The sequence below is a fragment of the Muscardinus avellanarius genome (assembly GCF_963383645.1).
Source record: "Muscardinus avellanarius genome assembly, chromosome: 11".
Lineage (NCBI taxonomy): Eukaryota > Metazoa > Chordata > Mammalia > Rodentia > Gliridae > Muscardinus > Muscardinus avellanarius.
Window position 1 is genome coordinate 49,809,822 of NC_137797.1, and position 19,445 is coordinate 49,829,266.

Here is a 19,445-nt window from a genome sequence, read left to right on the forward strand (position 1 = left end):
TTATGATTTTATTTCCTTATAAAATTTGAATGGAAATATTATTAGGTATGTTTTTACTATTTTGTTTTTATCATATTAGATTTTAATTATTAGGACACTTAAAATGTACAAGTAATTTTTAATTATGCTATAACCTTTAAGATAGTAGTAAAATTATGTTAATTTGGTATTGACATCTATAAAGATTTTTCATTAAAAATTAGTGGCTATCATAATTTTCACTTAGAACTACTTCTAAGAAATTGACAAATATTACATTTGAATTTTAGGACTAGGAGTAATTTGCAAAACACTTTCAGATTTTTATTTTATTTTACCTAGAATGCATTAAAATTGGCTAATGATGAAATCGTAGCTGAATACCTTAAAACAACTGATCGATGTTTAGCATGGCTGGCCTACATACATCTTATTGAATTCAGCATTCTCCCTTCAAAATTTTATGATCCATCTAATGCAAATCCTTCAAGAATTGTTAACACAGAACCATTTGTAATGCCATGGCAAGCAGTTCAAGATGTAAAGACTAGTCCTGACCTGTTGCTAGCAGTTTTTGAAGGTAAGTATAAACGTTTATATATCATAACATTAATATTTAAAATATAAATTTTTCAACTTTTTCTTTAAGTAGGAAAAATGCATATATTGTAGTTTCATAGTTTATTGTGTAAATATTTTAGAAAGGATTGGATAAGATGGGTGCTGGTATCTATAAAAACCAAAAACTATTATATTACATAATTTTAACACGTTAAGTATATAGGGATATAGGTTTGATGAGTTGATTGAATCAGAGAGCATTAGTACTTTTTTTTCCCTTTTAGCAGTTCATTAAGGTAGAAGTTTAAAAGGATATTTTCTTCATCAACCAACTAACTTGATCGCTATTATATTCTTAATGATGCAGCTGCTGTTGAAGACATAAAAGGCATAAAGCCTGTTCTTTCCTGAAAAGAAGTATATAGCCTAGCCAGAAGATAAAATTAATACATGAACTAGCTGGGTATGGTGGCCCATACTTGTAATTCCCGTACTTGGGAGGCTGAGATAGGAGGAGCGCAGGTTTGAGGATAGCCTAAGCAAATAGACTTTTATCAACCTAGCAAGGTCCTGTTTCAAAATAAAAATAAAAAATAGAGCTGTGGTGTAGTTCAGAGGTAGAATACTCCTAGATTCAATCCCTAGTGCCCCACACACACACAAAATCAATGCATGTAACACAATTATTAAACACACAAAGCCATATAACTGTGCATTAGTATGCAGTATAAACTGTATTCTACAAAAGAAAGTAGGATCTGTATGTGATTTTAGAATTATTTGGTACCATGAACCCAAAGGGAAGAGATTATTGTAGGAAGGCTTCATAGAATTGGGACTTGGAGCAGTACTATGATGTGACATAGTAGGGCTACTCAGCGATGGAGACTCTTGTCTTATTTATCTCTTTATTTCTTAGAGGTCTGTGATGAGTCCTTGTAATGTATTAAGTGCTTAATAAATACTTGTTGAACAACCCAGTAAGGAAAAAACATTTTTGTTAGGAGAGCTAAGTAACTAAAAGTAACAAAACAGGAATTTGTGTAGTGGGTTTAAATGGGAATTTGAAGAGAGAGTTCTTATCAAAGTGAGAATTTTGTGCTAGACAAATAGAAGAAATTAAGCTTTGTTAAAAGAAATGATACCAGATTTTCAAGAACTTTGGAAGTATGGTAGTAGAGGCTCTTTAAGAAAGAGAATAGCTGGGTGTGGTGGCCCACGCTTGTAATCCTCGAGCTTGGGAGGCGGAGACAGGAGGATCTAGCAGGTTTGAAGCCAGCCTTGCTGGCTTTAAGAGACCCTGTTTCCAAAAAAAAAAAAAAAAAAAAAGCAATAAGGGAAAAATGAAATGAAAACAATTCATTTTGTGTTTCTTTTTTGAGATGAGTTTTTTAAATATAGGGTAATTGCAGAGACACTTCTTTTTTTTGTTGGTTTTGTTTTGTGTGGTAATGGGAATTAAACCCAAAGGCATTCTACCTTCTTTTGGTGGTACTGGGGTTCCTGGAAGTTCTTCTACCTCCGGGGTACACTCCTAGACCTATTTTATACTTTTTTAATTTTTGGAAACAGGGTCTCTGAAGCCAGTGCGGCTGGCTTAGAACATGCGCAATCCTCCTGTCTCCTCCTCCCAAGTGCAGGGATTACAAGCGTGCCCCACCACACCCGGCATGAGGCCTTCTACCTTTGAGCTACATTCCCTGCCCGATTTTTTGTTTATTTGGGAACAGGGTCTTCCTAGGTTGTTCCTAGGTTGTTTCTACCTGCTGAGTTGTCCTCAATCCACCGTGTGATCCTCTTTTCTCAGCCTCCCAAGTACAGGGATTACAGGTGTGCACCACCACACCTGGTAGACACTGTTTAATTGAAAACATTGTTAGATGCAACAGCTCACGTTGGATAGTTCTTAACAGGAATATAAGGGTAAGAGATTGGATTTTGGGACTTTGGCGACACCTGAAAATACTTCCTTTGGGTACAAGCCAGGAGTTCTGATGAAAAAAGATGATGGGCAAGCAAAGGGATAAGACATCTTTTGGTTTCTTAGAGTTGTAATAACACTCAGATAATTTGTTTTATGTTTGATTTTATGTTTGATTTACGTTCTTATGTTTTTGGGTAGATGCCGTAAAAGCTTGTACAGATGAGAGCCTTACCCTTGAGGAAAGAGTAGAAGTCTGCCTTCCACTTTACACAAACATGATTGTTCTGCACCGGCTCCTAGAGAGGTAAACTTAATTGTCAGTTATTCCTGTGTTAAATATTGATCTTTTCATGTGTTTAGTCATTTATTTTTCTTGTTAAGGTACGAGGCTGCAGTGGAGCTTTGTAAATGTTTGTTGGAATCATGTCCCATGAACTGCCAATTATTGGAAGCCCTTGCTGCTTTGTACTTGCAAACAAATCAGCATGACAGAGCCAGAGCAGTATGGCTTACTGCATTTGAAAAAAATCCTCAAAATGCAGAGATTTTTTATCATATGTGCAAATTCTTCATCTTGCAGGTAAAAAAAAAAAGTGTGATTTTTTATGTCTTAGATTTTCTTATCAGTAACTTCTCTAGGAAGCATTTCCTGGTTCTTTGGCCCTTTGCAAATTGTGTTAGGCATTTCTTCTCCCCCTTGTGTAAATTCTAGCATTGCACTTACAGTGCATTGTAATTTTGTTTATAGTTGCTTTATATACTACACTAAAGACCTCCTTGGGGGCAGGAACCATTTCTTGCTCATATTTATAGCTAAAACCTACTACAGTGCCAAACATGTGGTAGCTGTTCCCTAGATAATTGGTGGATGGTATTTGACCCGGTGGTGGTGGTGGATAAATTGTTTAATGAATTAGAATTAATTCAAAATTAATTCAGTTAGTAGAAATTACCTGAATATGTCCAAAATTTATGCACTCTATCTCCTGCCCTCCCAAAAAACTCTATCCCCTGCCCTCCCAAAAATCTGAGCAGTGATTTCTTTTAAAGACCTTTATGTTCTTTGGAGCATTTGAATTTAAGCATCATGAGCCTGATGTATATACCCCCCTTCCTTTTTTTAAATAGAATCAAGGTGATAATCTTCTTCCATTTTTACGGAAATTTATTGCATCCTTCTTTAAACCTGGGTTTGAGAAGTATAGTAACTCGGATCTATTCCGGTAAGTTATAGAACTGTTGATTTGTAGAAGAATGAGAAAGAATACAGCTTAGTGGAAAGATGATCATTTTTTGGCATATGAATTACATTTTGGACTGATTTTTATAATTAAACACTACTTACAGAACTGTTATGAAGGTGATAGAATACAGTAGTAAAATTGAGGCAAGTTGTGAAATACTTTTATAGTCTTTGGATTAAAGGCTTATTCTTTACTTTGTTATTATTAATTTTAGCACTTGATACTATAGCATATAGTGACTAATTATCTTAAAGCAATCTCAATGATTTTTGAAAAATGAATTTGAGTTTATTTGATTGGTGATATAAAATGAATTTAAACCTCTTTTTAGTATAAAGAGAGCTTCTCTAATTTCTGAAGTACTGAGTTAATTTCTTAAGTAAGAAGTTGAGGCTTCATACCTGTTTCTCAGTTGCTCACATATAACTTCATATTTATTAAGAGGCTACAGCATACCAGGAAGAATGATTTTTAGAGAAGCCAGCTAACTTTCTGTAGGGGTCAGTGAGCATTTTCCCTGAAGAGCCAGAAAGTACATTTTTTTTTTTTAGTTTGCAGTCCATATTATCTGTCACTACTACTCACCTATGCTGTTATAGTAAAAAGGCAAAAGTCAGCCATATACAGTACGTAAATGAATGGGCATAGCTATGTTCCAAAGCATCAACAGAAAATACTTAGCTAGGTATGGTAGTGTACACCTGTCATTCCAGTACTTGGCAGGCTAAGACAGGAGGATTGCAGGTCTCATCAGCTTAGCAAGACCCTGTTTGAAAGTAAAAAAAAAAAAAGGTTGGGGCTATAGCTTAGAGGCAGAAAATGCCCTTTGATTCAGTGCCCAGTATTCCCCTCCAGAAAGGATGGAGTCATTGTGATTTCCTTAAATATTTTATGTTAGGACAAAAGGAGGACGACCTAATCTAAGTACCTTCTAAGCCAAGCTTGGTGCCGCACGCTTATAGTCACTGTACTTGGAGGCTGAAACAGGAGGATCTGGGTTTGCAGTCAGCTTCTTAGGCCTCCACAACTGAGTGAGACCTTGTTTCAAAATAAATAATAGCCGGGCGTGGTGGGTGCAGGCTTGTAATCCCAGCATTTGGGAGGCTGAGACAGAAGGATCGCGGTTCTCAGCCAGCCTCGGATACTTAGGCCCTCCACAACTCAGTGAGACCCTGTTTCAAATTAAAGAATAAAAAATAGGGCTGGGAGTTTAGCTCATAGGTAGAATGCCCCTGGCTTCCATCCCCATTACCACAGAAATAAATAAACAGGGGGCTAGAGGAGTAGCTTGGCAGTAGAATGCTCCTGGGTTCAGTCGCCAGCATCACACAAAAAAATAAATATCTCCTTAAAACATTTCTTTTTTTTTTTATTTTAATTGGTGCACTGTATTCGTACATCATAGTGGGATACATACTTTTGTAGACATACATGCACACATTTCCCTGTCAGCCCCCACCCGATCCCCACCCCATTCTCTCCCTATCCCCCCCTCCCATGCTTGGCTTAGTGATTGACATCTAGTATTATAGCAAATTATCAAAAATTAAAAATGGTAGTCTCACATAACAGTTTCATTTGTCTGATACCAAGCTTTTGATGACTTAAAGATAACATTTCAATATTTCTTTTTGCTTTCTTTCTTACCAGGGAATCTATTTTTCCTATTTTTTAGGTGAAACTATCATATATATTTATTTTTCAGAAAAAAAATCTATCCTAATATGGAATATGGACTCTAGGTACCCACAACGATCTTGAAAAAGAACAAAGCTAGAAGATATATATTTTCTGATTTCAAACCATATAAAGCTACAATAATTGAAACAGTGTAGTACTATTCTAAAGGCAGATATATAAACCATTGGAGTTAAATAAAAGCCTAGACCTAAATTCTTCCCTATATTGTCAAGTTATTTTTGACAAGGTTTCCACGAACATTTGGTGGTAGAAATAATAATCTTTTAACTAAATATTGTTGAAAAATAATAATTACATGGAAAAGAATAAAATTGGACCCTTACCTAATCCCATATACAAATATTAACTCAAAATAGATAAAAGACCTAAATATAAATCTTAAGACTATAAACTTCTAGGAGAAAATCTGGGTCATAAAACCTCACAACATTGAAATTGGCAGTGATTTCTTGGTTATGACTTCAATGGCACAGGCAACAGAAGAGTATACAAACTCCCTAAAAAATAAAAAAATATTGTATATCCAAAGACAATGTAAACAGAGTTAAAAGTTACTAATAGAATGGGATAAAATATTTCCAAATGCTATATCTGAAGGTATATTAATATTCCAACTAGAAATCCTAAAAATTAACAACAATAAAGGCAAACAATAGCCTTTAGAGATAGTTAAAAGACTAACATAAATAATGAATCACCACAGATAACCAATCTTAGTTGTCTGTTGGATGGAAAATCTTGTTTCTCTAGTTCTGATGTGTGTTACCTATTTCTTCTTTGTAGTTAATCTCTTTGAGTATTTTCTCTAGTTCTGGTTTTGAAGACATAAATTCCTTCAGTTTCTGTTTGTCATGGAAGCTTCTTATTTTTCCATCTAATTTGATAGATTTGCTGGGTAGCAAATTTTTGGCTGGAAGTTGTTTTCTTTCAAAATTGGGAATATGTTACTCCAAGCCCTTCGGGCTCTCATAACTTGGTTTGGGAAGTCTGGAGTGATTCTAATTGGTTTGCCTCTGAATGTCACTTGGCCCTTTGTTTTTGTTGCCTTTAAGAGTCTCTGCTTGGCTTCCACATTGGTCATTTTGACAATTATGTGGCGTGGGGATCCTCTTCTCTGATCCTGTCTAAAGGGAGTTCTATAAGTTTCCTGGACCTGTTTATCAACCTCTTGCTCTATTTTTGGAAAATTTTCTGCTATTACTTCCTTGAAGAGATTGTTGATCCCTTTGGTTTCACTTTCTTTCTCCTCCTCTATTCCAATTATTCTTAGGTTAGCTCTCTTAAAATGGGCCCATATTTCTTCAATATCAGATTCCTGCTGTCGGATATTTTTTCCTAGATTAGAAACTATGCGTTCATTTTTGGAATGATCATCTTCTAAGAGTGAGATTCTGTTCTCCATGTGTTCTAATCGGTTGTTTGTGCTTTGAATTGAGGCCTTTACTTCATTAATTGCATCCTTTATCTCTTTTTGGCTCTCTCTGAGTTCTTTTCGAAGCACCTCTATTATTTCTACAGTTATTTTCCTGATTTGATCTTCTAGAAATCTCTGAATTTCTGTTTTATCGGGTTCTGATGTTGTGGGGTTGTGAGCATTCATTGCTCCAGTATTATTCCTCTTTCCCATGATTTCGGAAGTTTGTTCCTTCTCTGGGTTCTTCCCTTGGGTCACTATGACTTCATTTAAGGTGTTCTGGATCTCGAGTCAGTAGTATCTCAGACCCCACTACTCCTTTACTGGGTTGTATCACAGAGTCTCTGACCCAGAGAGTCGATAGAGGCTGCTTTAGACTGTGGAGGGTGCCAGGTTGCATGTTCTCCTATGGTGTGATATCACTGCCACCGCCCCTCTCCCATTGGGTCAAGTCCCAGTGAATACAGTACTGGGATTTCTCCGCTGTGGCCCGCAATTTGACTCACTGTTCTTGAGTACGCAGGTGTAGCTGTACTGAATTCGGTGAATTCGGTGCTGCTGCTGCCGGTGGCAATATGGCGCCGCTGCTACGCCCTCGGCTGTTGAGCTGGCGTTTTTTTTTTTCTTGGTTTTGATTTCCACTCTGAATTCCTGCAGCGTGTGCTGAGCTCAGCCACTGGGAGCTTTAGATGTCCTCTGCGCCGAGAAATCCCGCCTGGCTGTTCCGCAGCGGCTCCCCTTGGCCTGCTGTGGCCGTCCCGTGAATTTGCTGGTGCCGCCAGCAGAATGGCGCTGCTGCTGCGTCTGCCGCGTCCTCGGGCGTGAGGATCTCCTCTGTGGCTCTGTTTTCAGTCCGCTTTCTGGAGCCTGGTGATTTTTTTTGTTTCTCTGGTGATGTTGTTTTCTGGCTTTGAAAGGCGCTGATTTTGTGGTAATGGAGATTTGTTGTTAGCGGGGCTCTTAAGCCCCGCTCTTCTCGGTCGCCATCTTCCCGGAAGTCTCCTTAAAACATTTCTTATAGTCGGGCGTGGTGGCACTTGCTTGTGATTCTAGCGCTTGGGAGGCTGAGACAGGAGGATTGCATAGGTTCAAAGCCAGCCTCAGCTACTTAGGCTTTCAGCAACTTAGTGAGACCCTGTTTCCAGATAAAGTATAAAATAGGTCTGGGAGTATAGCAAAAGCCCCTGGGTTCCACCCCCAGTACCACAACCAAAAAAAAAAAATCAAAAAGCCATATTTTGTTAAGTGGTCCATCTACTCCAGTATTTTTGTGTAAACAATTTTATTTGAGGTTACTGTTCTTTTCCAGAATTACATCTTGTCTTCTTGTGGTAGCCAGTTAGCTAGTGATTTTAGTTGCCCTTCCTGAAATTCTGCTATGCTGCATGTAGATCAATAGTTTACCAACAAGACTTTTAAATGCAAGTTAAGCCAGGCGTAGTGTTGCACACTTGTAATCTCAGTACTTGGCCTGCAGAGACAGAAGGATTTCAGGTTCTTGACCCGCCTCAGCAACTTAGTGAGTGCCTGTTTCAAAGTAAAAGAAAAAAATAGGACTGGGGTGTAGCTCAGAGGTTGAATGCCGCTGTGCCCCTGGGTTCTGCCCCCAGTGAAACACACACACACACACACACACACACGCCACAGTTAATAGAAAAAAACTTAAAACTATTCTATAAGGAATTTAGAGATTATTACCTTCCCTATATCCATTTTAATAAAATTGCTTTAGCCTTTTCGAATTTACACAAAGGACTAAATTCAAGGCCAAACCAAAATCTTCACAGACTTCCTAGTTCTGGTTTTCCCTTGGGCATGGAAGTAATTGGTTTAGCTTAAGAGATGCTGCTGCCAGTTTCTGCCTTAGTAACTAATCAAAAGTCTTTAGATCTTCTTGATATCAGCTTAATTAAGCAGAAAAAATATCAATAAAAATATGAAAAGTTATCTCCAACGCTTCTCATTGTTTATTACTAGGTCATCTTGATTCATTAAATTTTTTTGTGGAATAGTTAACTCATAATTCACCACGAGTTAGTAAAAAAGCCCATTCTCAGTTCATTTAGATAATATTAAAGCCTGTTCTACACAAAGATTGTACAATTTGGTTAATTTAGAAAGTCTTTTGAGTCAGATATGAGGAGAATGACAATAGAGGAAATAATTTTTGGCATTGCTTATATATATATGTTGTGTGCGTGTATATATATATATATACACACATTTACAAATATAATCAGTTTATTAATAAAATCTCTTAATAGATTCAAAACATTTACATTTTTTTAAAATTTGGGAGAGTAGATATCAAGCCCAAGGCTTGATTTAAAAGTTTCACTCTTGCTGGGCGTGGTGGCGCACACTTGTAATCCCCATGCTTGGGAGGCGGAGACAGGAAGATCGCGCAGGTTTGGAGTCAGCTATGCTGGCTTAAGAGACCCTGTTTCCAACTAAAAATATATAAAAATAGGTCTGGGAGCGTAGCCCGGAGGTAGAAGGGCTTCCAGGAACCCCAGTACCACCAAAAAAAAAACCAAAAAAACAAAAAACAAAACAAAAGGTTTCACTTTTTTTTTTTCTTCGAACCTGCTTGATCCTCCTGTCTCTGCCTCCCAAATGAGGGGATTACAAGTGTGTGCCACTACACCCGGCTAAGTTTCACTCTTTTATTTTTGCCCACTTGCTAATAAGCAAGGGCGCTCATCCTCAAATTACTTTTTAAATTTTTTTTATTATTTTTTTATTTTTTGGTGGTACTGCGGTTCCTGGAAGCCCATCTACCTTAGGGCTACACTCCAGACCTATTTTATATTTTTATTGGGAAACAGGGTCTCTTAAGCCAGCGCGGCTGGCTTCGAACCTGCGCGATCCTCCTGTCTCTGCCTCCCAAGCGCGGGGATTACAAGCGTGCACTACCATGCCCGGCAATACTTTTTAAATTTTATGAGTAGAAATTGTAAAGCAAGCCGGGCGTGGTGGCGCACGCTTATAATTCCCCCGCTTGGGAGGCAGAGACAGGAGGATTGCGCAGGTTCGAAGCCAGCCGCGCGCGCTGGCTTAGGAGACCCTGTTTCGAAATAAAATATGTGAAAATAGGTCTGGGAGTGTAGCCCGGAGGTAGAAGGGCTTCCAGGAACCCCAGTACCACCAAAAAAAAGAAAAAAAAGAAAAAAGAAATTGTAAAGCAAAATACTTTAGCACTGTAATTTTTTACCTGGAGTCAAATTCTATTAACTCTTTCTATGTAACATTTAATTTAAAAATGACAGGCAGAAAAAACTAGAAGAGATCATCTCAATGTACTTCAAATCATATTGAAGATTAAGAGAAACCAAGGAATTCCTTTGGGAATTTGTTAACTTCACTGAAGTTAGTGTAGGGATTGTAAAATTTTATACATTATACTGGAAGTCATCTCTTTTGACCCACCTCAGTTTTCAGCTGAGGAAACTAAAGTCCTTAGAAGTTACATGGTAATGTGCTAGTTAAGATAAGTTAGGATGATAACTAACACCAATATGTCCTATGTCTTGTGTTTGCCCTGCTCCCCATCCTGTCTAATCCATTCAAACTTTTTTTCCTTCATTCATTTTGAACTCCCATGTAAATTATTATACTAGATTGCCATTTTTCAGATCAGTGTATTTCATTTAAAAAATATTGTGCTTGAGCAGGGTGTGTTGGCGCACACTTATAATCCCAGCACTTGGGAGGCTGAGGCAGGAAGATCGTGCAGGCTTGCAGCCAGCTTTCAGCTACTTAGGTTCTCAGCAACTTAGTGAGACCCTGTTTCCAAATAAAATATAAAATAGGTCTGGGAGTATAGCCCGGAGGTAGAAAGTCCCTGGGTTCCAACCCCAGTGCCACCAAAAAAGTGTGTGTGTGTGTGTGTGTGTGTGTGTGTGTGTGTGTGTGTGTGTATTTCTTGAAGCTGGGAGTGATGGCGCACACTTGTAATCCCAGCATTTGGGAGACTGAAACAGGAGGATCGCAGTTTGCAGACAGCCTCTGCTACCTAGTGAGGCCCTTTGCAACTCAGACCTTTCTTTTTTTTTTTTTTTCCCCCTCAGTACTGGAGATGGAACTTGGGGGCATTCTACCTCTGAGCTATAACCCAACCCTATTTTTTATTCTTTAATTTGAAACGGCCTCACTTAGTAGCTGAGGCTGTCCACAAACCATGATCCTCCTGTTTCAGCCTCCCAAATGCTGGGATTACAAGTGTGCACCACACACCCAGCATGAGACCCTGTTTTAAAGTAAAGAATAAAAATTCAGCCTGTGATTGTCAGTCAGAGGTAGAATGCCTCTGGGTTCCATCTCTAGTACAACAACAACAACAACAAAATGCTGGTAAGTATTACATATACATTCTTAGAGTCTTTTTTTTTTTTTTTTTTTTTTGGTGGTACTGGGAATGGAACCCAGGGGCATTCTACCTCTTGAGTGATATCCCCAGCCCTATTTTTTATTCTTTATATTTATTTATTTTTTTGCAGTACTGTGATGGAACCCAGAAGCAGTCTACTTCCAAGCTACACCTCCCAGTCCTTTTTTTTTTTTTTTTTTTTTTTTTTTTTTTTTTTTTTTTAAACAGGTCTCACTGAGTTGCAAAGGGCCTCACTAAGTAGCTAAGGCTGTCTGTGAACCTGGATCCTTCTATCTCAGCCTCCCAAATGCTGGGATTACAAGCATATACACCACACCCGGCTTTATTCTTTATTTTGAAACAGGTTCTCACTGAGTTGCAAAGGGCCTAAGTTACTAAGGCTGTTCGTAAACTGCGATCTTCTTGTCTCAGCCTCGCAAATGGTGGGATTAAAAGCATGTGCTACCATGGCCGATATCTTAAGAGTCTTTAATATCCTAATATGTATTGTGGCTTTTCAAAAGGGGCTATAAGTCATAGTATTTGCCAACTTTATTTGATCATGGACCTCTTTTTGACAAGTGTCTTGGGGGCCAGTGTGTTATAGAGCATAATTTGATAGCATATCTAAAATTAAAATGTGTGTGTGTGTGTGTGTGTGTGTGTGTGTGTGTAAGTGAAAGATTTTCAGAATCCATGTTTTCTAAATCTTAATGGACTTTTATTTTTTCTAAAGAAAGTATAGATTTTATGAGAAAATTCTAGATATTTGGTAGTCTTGTTTTGAATTTTTAACTAAGTTTAATTAGATGATTTTGGTGTTTTGTTTAATTTGGGGGATAAAATTAAAATTTATTTTAAAAGTGAGCTGGGCATGGTGGTGCACGCTTGTAATCCCAGCATTTGGAAGGCTGAGACCGGAGGATCTCGGTTCGTGAACAGCCTCGCTACTTAGTGAGGCTCTCTGCAACTCATTGAGATCCAGTTTCAAAATAAGGAATAAAAAATTGGGCAGGGGTTGTAGCTCAGAGGTCAAATGCCCCTGGGTCCCATCCCCAGCCCCACAAAAAAATAATAAAAGTGAGGTTAGTCAGGTGTGGTGGTGCACACTTGTAATCCCAGCATTTGAGAGACAGACAGGAAGATTGAGCAGGTTTGAAGCCAGCCTCAGCTACTTAGTGAGGCCCTTTGCAACTCAGTTGAGACCCTGTTTCAAAATAAAGAATAAAAAATAGGGGTGGAGGTGTTGCTCAGAGGTAGAATGCCCCTGGATTCCATCCCCAGTACCTAAGAAAAAAAAAGTTATTCATGTAGGTGTAAAACAATAAAATTCTGATTAAGTATATGATGCTATAGATGTTATGGAAGAAATGTATATATATATGAAAAAAATTTATTCCTTAATAAAAAGACTTCCATTAAGGTGAAACTCAGGATTTTAAAAAAGCATTTGTAATCCACCTGTGCATAGGTATAATTTCATACAATATATATTTGTTTGTTTGTTTCCAGCTATCTTTTAAATGTCCCAGGACCAATTGACATTCCAGCCCGTTTATGTAAAGGGAATTTTGAGGATGACATATTTAACCACCAAGTTCCTTATTTGTGGCTGATTTACTGGTGAGCCATTATTCACCATGGAGAGAAATGTTGTATACTAGGCTTGCATTTGCTATTCATTACTAAATTATACCATGTTAAAATTAACCCGATGTTTAAATGTATTGAAGCAGAATTGAAGAGATGCTAAAGTTTATTACTACTAAAGAAGAAAGATCAGAAAAAGGATTCCATTGTAATAATATTTATAATGTTTAAACTATACATTGTCACCAGGCATAGAGCTTGTAATCCCAATACTTGGGAGGGTGAGACAGGAGGATCACAGGTTCACAGCCAGCCTCAAGCTACTTAGTGAGGCCCTTCACAACTTAGACCTTGTTTCAAAATAAGGAATAAAAAAATTGGGTTGAGGGTGTAGCTCGGAGGTACAATGCCCCTGGGTTCAATCTCTGGTATTACACACACACACACACACACACACACACACACACACACACACACACACACGCTGTCATTTCTTTACCTAATAAAGTTGACCTGTAGACAACATTTTTCTTCATTTCTAAACAGCCTTTGTCATCCTCTTCAATCAAGTATTAAAGACACTGTGGAAGCATATGAGGCAGCATTAGGTGTGGCCATGAGATCTGATATAGTACAGAAAATTTGGATGGAGTAAGTTTTGTTCTTAAAGGGATTTTGGAACTGGGCATGGTGGTGCATGGCTGTAATTCCGGTACTTGGGAGATTGAGACAGGAGGATCGAAGGTTTGAGGATAGCCTCAGCAACTTAGCGAGGCCCTTCACAACTTAGTGAGGCCCTGTTTTTAAATAAAAAACATAATAGGGCTTTGGGTGTAGCCTAAAGGTAGAATGCCCTGGGCTCAATCCTCAGTACTAAAAGAAAAAAAAAAAAAGAAAGAAAGAAAAGAGAAAAAGATTTTGGAATAAGGGGATATGATGGAGCAAATGGTGATAGACTATTTTGGGGAGAGAATTACTGGCTTAATTATTGTAAGTTATAATATTTTTCTCTTGACAGTTATCTGGTCTTTGCCAATAATAGAGCTGCTGGATCCAAAAACAAAATTCAAGAATTCAAATTTTTTACTGATTTAGTGAATAGATGTTTGGTTACAGTCCCTGCCCGATACCCCATTCCTTTTAGCAGTGCTGATTACTGGTCCAACTATGAATTTCATAATAGGGTAAGAACTTAAAACTTTTTTTCTTTAGATGTTTGTACTAAATCAAGGAAGCTTAAAATGATAGCCAAAGGATTTTATAACAAGAGCTTTTCCTAGTACCACTTTCCTAGCACTTACTATTATTTTATACTATGATTCTTATCTCTTCAAAGTCGAGCAACAGTGCATTACAAGGCCAAATTAAGATAAAATAGGCACATTGATTGCTATATAGAAAAAATTTTAGCATTGAAGCAAAATTGAAGGGATGTTAACATTCATTTTAGATTGAAGGGAAAGCAAACAAAGGATTATATGGTGAAAATATCTGTAATGTTTTATTTGAGTAGTTGAAAATTTTTAACTGAAAAATTTCAAAACTCCAAAATAAGTAAAAATGTGCTTATCCATTGTAACTAGTCTTTGTTAATATTTTGTCAAAATAAAGCTATACATAGCATAAAAAACTAAAATCAGTGTCATTTAGAATTTTAAGGGTAGAATCTGATTAATTTTATGTTTATAAAAGGGGATCTTATTATAGGTAATGAAGCAAAGAGTTTTTGTTTTCTGAGATCCCTTTCAGTCAGAGTAAGTCAAAAGATCAATGTACACTAAAACATACATGTTTATCTTTTTTGGTGGTTGGTTTTGTTGCTAATCAGGATAACCAATTATTATGCTTTGTACCTCTATACCATTCTTTATCCCAGGATCTCAAACCACTTTTATGGACATTAAGTCATTTACACACGGGCATTCCATGAGCAAGATGTGGCAGGTATTATTAATCCTATGACTTGCCCTACTATTCAGCAAGTAAAGGTAGCCTCAGAAATGAAAACCTGGACTCCTGGCTTCTTGTCAGTGTTCTGCCCTGGCTCTCATCACTAGACCATATTTCTAATTCATATTTGGAAAGTCACTAATATAATTAATGGTAGGAACGATAACAGCATCATACATTATTACGATTTATACATTCATGTATTAAAAAGAACATTGGTTTTCTCATTAAAACATATAGGTAATTGGATTTCACATTTTGGTTGCATTCATTTTCCTCCCCTTAACCTTTACAGGTTATTTTCTTTTATTTGAGCTGTGTTCCAAAGACCCAGCATTCTAAAACCTTGGAACGGTTTTGCTCAATTATGCCAACTAATTCTGGACTTGCACTGAGGTAAGGAGAAAAAAAAATATATTTCTTCTGGTCCTCATATCAGTATTCTAGACTCTTCATATAAAATTATTCTTGAAAACTTGATAAAACAGTATTTTCACTGTTTCTTTTTGGGAACATACCACTTTAATTCCAGAACTGTTAAGCCATTGTTAGCTATTCCTGCAAAGTCCAGTATAAAAATATATACTCACTTCAGAAAACTAGGGAGTGTGTGTGTATTGAAGTAAAGTTAATCTAAGCACACACTGTCTATCCTTAATGTGCATTATAAGCAATAAATTGGTTTTACATGATAAGGGAATAACTAAAGAAGTTTTCATATTTTTATAGTGCAGTTGCTCTCAAATATCTGTATGCATTGGAATGTTCTGGAATGCTTTTTAAAAACAGATTCCCAGCCAGGCGTGGTGGCGCACGCTTGTAATCCCAGCATTTGGGAGGTTTAGACCGGAGGATCACAGTTCGCGGACAGCCTCAGCTACCTAGTGAGGCCCCCTGCAACTCAGTGAGACCCAGTTCCAAAATAAAGAATTAAAAATAGGGCAGGGGGTGTAGCTCGGAGGTCAAATGCCCCTGGGTTCCACCCCCAGACCTGCAAAAAAAAAAAAAAAATTCCCTAAATTGAGCTCTGAAAATCATACTTGAGAAGCACTGATCTAGGGCTTTGATGCATTCAAATAGAATAAGGAGATTTCTCTACTCTGATAGAGTAAACGTATTTTCACCCTCAAGAACTGTTTTTAATTTAGAATGGTACTTTAGCGTACTTAGCTTGGGATTCTACTTGTGCACTCATTCCCACTGTATCAGTTGTATCTTTGCATCAATCCTAAGTTTGTTTTATAGTTCATAAGATACTTAAAAGTATTTACCAAATATTTCCTTATCTTTTAAAGTATTTACATCTCAGCATGTATATGGGCAAAATGGCATGAATTTAAAAAAAGCACTCAAGGCCAAAGGTTGTGACAAAACTAATCATAGTGTTTTATAATTATATTTCTTAGCAAGCATATTAGCTTGTAAATAGAAATTTGAATGATGAAACATCATCTTTAGTAAAACATTAAATAGAAAATGTGATTGCATTTGCAATAATTTTTAACATGATAGGCATTTTAGAATATAGGTGGTTTGTTGGTTTTATTGGTAAATCCTCACTTGTGTGTTTTTGATTATTTATTTCCTTGTGGTTCTCTTTGTCATTTTATTTTTCTCAGAGGAGAGAACTTAGTATATTTACATTTTAGTTCAAGTTGAGCTATTCTATAAAAGAAAATATCAGGAAATTGCATTAATATGTCAAATCATTACTTATTTTAGTTTGGGGTAGAGAGAAGTCTTATTTGGAGAGAATGCTTTTGATTCTGCAGGAATGCATGGGCCTATTTTAGTTCATTAAAACATAAATCTAGGATGTCTTGTAGTTTGCACATTTCTTATCCTAGGGTAATTCTTGTGAGAGGCCTCCTACAAATATTTGCTAACTGACCAAACTTTATACCTCATCAGACTTTCTGCTTAGAGCACATTTGGGGTCCCCTGCACTTTCAGTGCTTTGTTCATTTTTCTGAATGTGCTTTACAGGCTACTTCAGCACGAATGGGAAGAAAGCAATGTTCAAATTCTGAAACTTCAAGCCAAGATGTTTACATATAATATCCCAACATGCCTGGCCACCTGGAAAATGTAATGCAACAATCGTGTACATGTTTTTATAGCTATTGCTTTTATTTATAAGATTTGCTCCATACAGGTAAATCTGAAATGACATCTATATATATATATATATATATATTTTTTTTTTTTCTGGACAGATTTCTCACTTAAATTTGTTTTTGGCACTTAACTTACTGCAGTTCAGTACCAAAAGTGTGAGTGCTCATTTAAGAGCTAACTCAAAAAGCAAAAAAAGATAGATTTTTAATTTTTTCTGAAGGAAAACATTTAGATAATAATATTATTATCAAATAAGTATAGTATAGACATTTTTAAGACTGTCTTCTTTAAAATGTGGGATTTTCCTGGTAGAGTCTGATTTCTTCTAAAGGTGTTAGGGCCAAGTATTTTTCACTAGTAATGATGAGGGGTTTTTTTTGTTTGGTTGGTTTTTGTTTTTGTTATTTTTGTTTTTTTCTATGAACGTTAATTATGTTCAAAACACTGGTCTCTTTTATTCTTGTAAAGTTGATAAAAATTGTTGAATTTTTCTTTTCACTGTAGGTTACCCTCCTTGGAAGTGTAGCCTGTTACTTTCAGGAAGTTTTGTACTCACAGTCAGTATTCTGCCAGTGGTGGCATTTCATTTTGTTCAAAGATATATAAATTTTTCTTTTCCCTTTTCTATATTCCTTTTCCCCCCCTTAGAGCCATTGCTGCTGAGATTGTTCTAAAGGGACAAAGAGAGGTAAGCCATAACTGAATATCAGATGGGTCACTGTTTTGCTTCTCTTTCTTTTAGCTATTTCTACCCCTTTTGTTGACTTCTCATTTTAAAAAGATTAAAGCATAGAAGTTAACATTTCAAGAATTCTAAATCTGGAAACTCCAAAATTAAACACCTCCATTTTATCTTGAATACTAGTATTTTGTTAAGTACCCACCACTTTAAACAGGATGATGAAGGTGTTTTTCATCATGTTTTCTGATGGAATCGTGTGTGTATCTATCTTATAGGTCCACCGTTTGTATCAGAGAGCCTTACAGAAGTTACCTCTTTGTGCATCACTGTGGAAAGATGTAATGCTTTTTATCTTTTATTTTACCTTGATGTTTTCCTATAAATTTTCTGCATGTGCCATATCCATTGATGTGGTAATGCTCAATCTCTAGCTATGTCTTACTTCTCTGCTTCCCTGTCTTTTACAGCAACTCTTGTTTGAAGCATCAGAAGGAGGTAAAACTGATAACCTGAGAAAACTAGTTTCCAAGTGCCAAGAAATTGGAGTCAGCCTAAATGAGCTCTTAAATTTAAACAGTTACAAAACAGAAAGCAAGAATCACTGAACACTGGGTGCAGTCAGTTCTAAGTCCTTATAATAATTGCCAAAATTATTTGAATGATTCTTCAAGATTAGGCTGATCCCTGGCTAAGGTCTGCGTAAGGCAGACAAGCATTATTGATCATATCAAGTCCCGTACAATATCTTGTCCACAAAACCAGAAGCAATGAACATGATCCTCTTCGGTTGGATAAATGAACTTCCTGTTTGGCCTGCTTCTAGGCCCTGCCAGATTCTCATAACATCATGTACGTAAGTATAGCTCCTCAAAGTGACTGACATTTATTTTAATTTTACTTTGTTTTTTTTTTTGTTTGTTTGTTTGTTTTTGTTTTTTTACTTTCTCCCTTTATGTTGTGCTATTCCTGATTCACTTGACACTCTCTGATGCCTGAGAGATTCTTGTTTGGGATTTAATTTTCAGGGCTGTGTTTACAGTAAAAAAGCAGGCAGTCCCTTTTAGTTCCTCCTTTTTAAATCTTTTGAGATTCTTCATTTCAGGATTTAAAACTTAAGCAGTCCATCTTAAGGAAAGTGTAACTGCCATGGCCACAAGTCTGCTAGTTGCACTTGAATGTTACTATCAGGGTTGTTTATTGCCCTTTCTACGTTCTGGACTCCTTGCTGAGACTGTTTAACTTGAAGATTAAAGAAACTATTGCAAATGCCAGTGCATCAGAACCTAAGAGTGGTCAAATATTATGTGCAATTTTTTTGTAAAGAAATTTTAATTTATAATAAAGTTTAACAGTTTAAAGAACAGTTAATATTTGAACTGCTTTGTATTGAAATACTTTGTAGTATTAAAATTGTTTATATACAAAATATTTTTAATATAAGTTAACTTTCTAAAAAACGTTGCTGTCTTTATTCACTTTTCACACTCTGGTGGGAAAGGGTTGAAACATAAGAAAGGGGTATTCACCATATTAATAACAAAACTTTCTTATCCTTAAATGACTTTCCCATCAAAAGAAAAATCGTCTTTTTAAATTAGTGGCAAGATGGATCATCTTTTAACAACAATGAACAGATAGGTTTACAAGACCATTAAACTCTTTGTACTTAAAAATCAGTGTTTAGAAAATGTCTTCCAACAGTAGTTTGAATATTTGGTTAGTGATATGCTGTCTCGTGTTAATTATTAATATGGCCACATATAAATATATGGCTTTTTGTTTTGTTCACTTTATATTGAGACTTGGCAGAAAGAAAGCTGGTAATGATACATGCTCCAAAAATTTGGTCTTAGAGCTAGCTACATGAAATCTAATTGTTGGAGACAAAACAACAGCCCATGAAATAACAAACA

General features: G+C 36.5%; 1 protein-coding gene across 1 annotated transcript in view; it reads left to right on the forward strand.

Annotated features, from left to right (window-relative positions):
* ZFC3H1 (zinc finger C3H1-type containing) overlaps positions 1-18,137 on the forward strand; it is a gene marked incomplete at both ends in the record, with an annotated part of 64,854 nt that extends 46,717 nt beyond the window's left edge. The window contains 12 exons of the mRNA XM_080706362.1: positions 322-559; positions 2,663-2,768; positions 2,846-3,044; positions 3,593-3,687; positions 12,705-12,815; positions 13,329-13,433; positions 13,801-13,966; positions 15,028-15,128; positions 16,719-16,820; positions 17,499-17,538; positions 17,808-17,870; positions 18,000-18,137. Of these exons, the coding sequence (XP_080562488.1) occupies positions 322-559; positions 2,663-2,768; positions 2,846-3,044; positions 3,593-3,687; positions 12,705-12,815; positions 13,329-13,433; positions 13,801-13,966; positions 15,028-15,128; positions 16,719-16,820; positions 17,499-17,538; positions 17,808-17,870; positions 18,000-18,137 (1,464 nt within the window). The remainder of the gene's footprint in view (positions 1-321; positions 560-2,662; positions 2,769-2,845; positions 3,045-3,592; positions 3,688-12,704; positions 12,816-13,328; positions 13,434-13,800; positions 13,967-15,027; positions 15,129-16,718; positions 16,821-17,498; positions 17,539-17,807; positions 17,871-17,999) is intronic.
* Between the last annotated feature and the right edge of the window lie 1,308 nt (positions 18,138-19,445).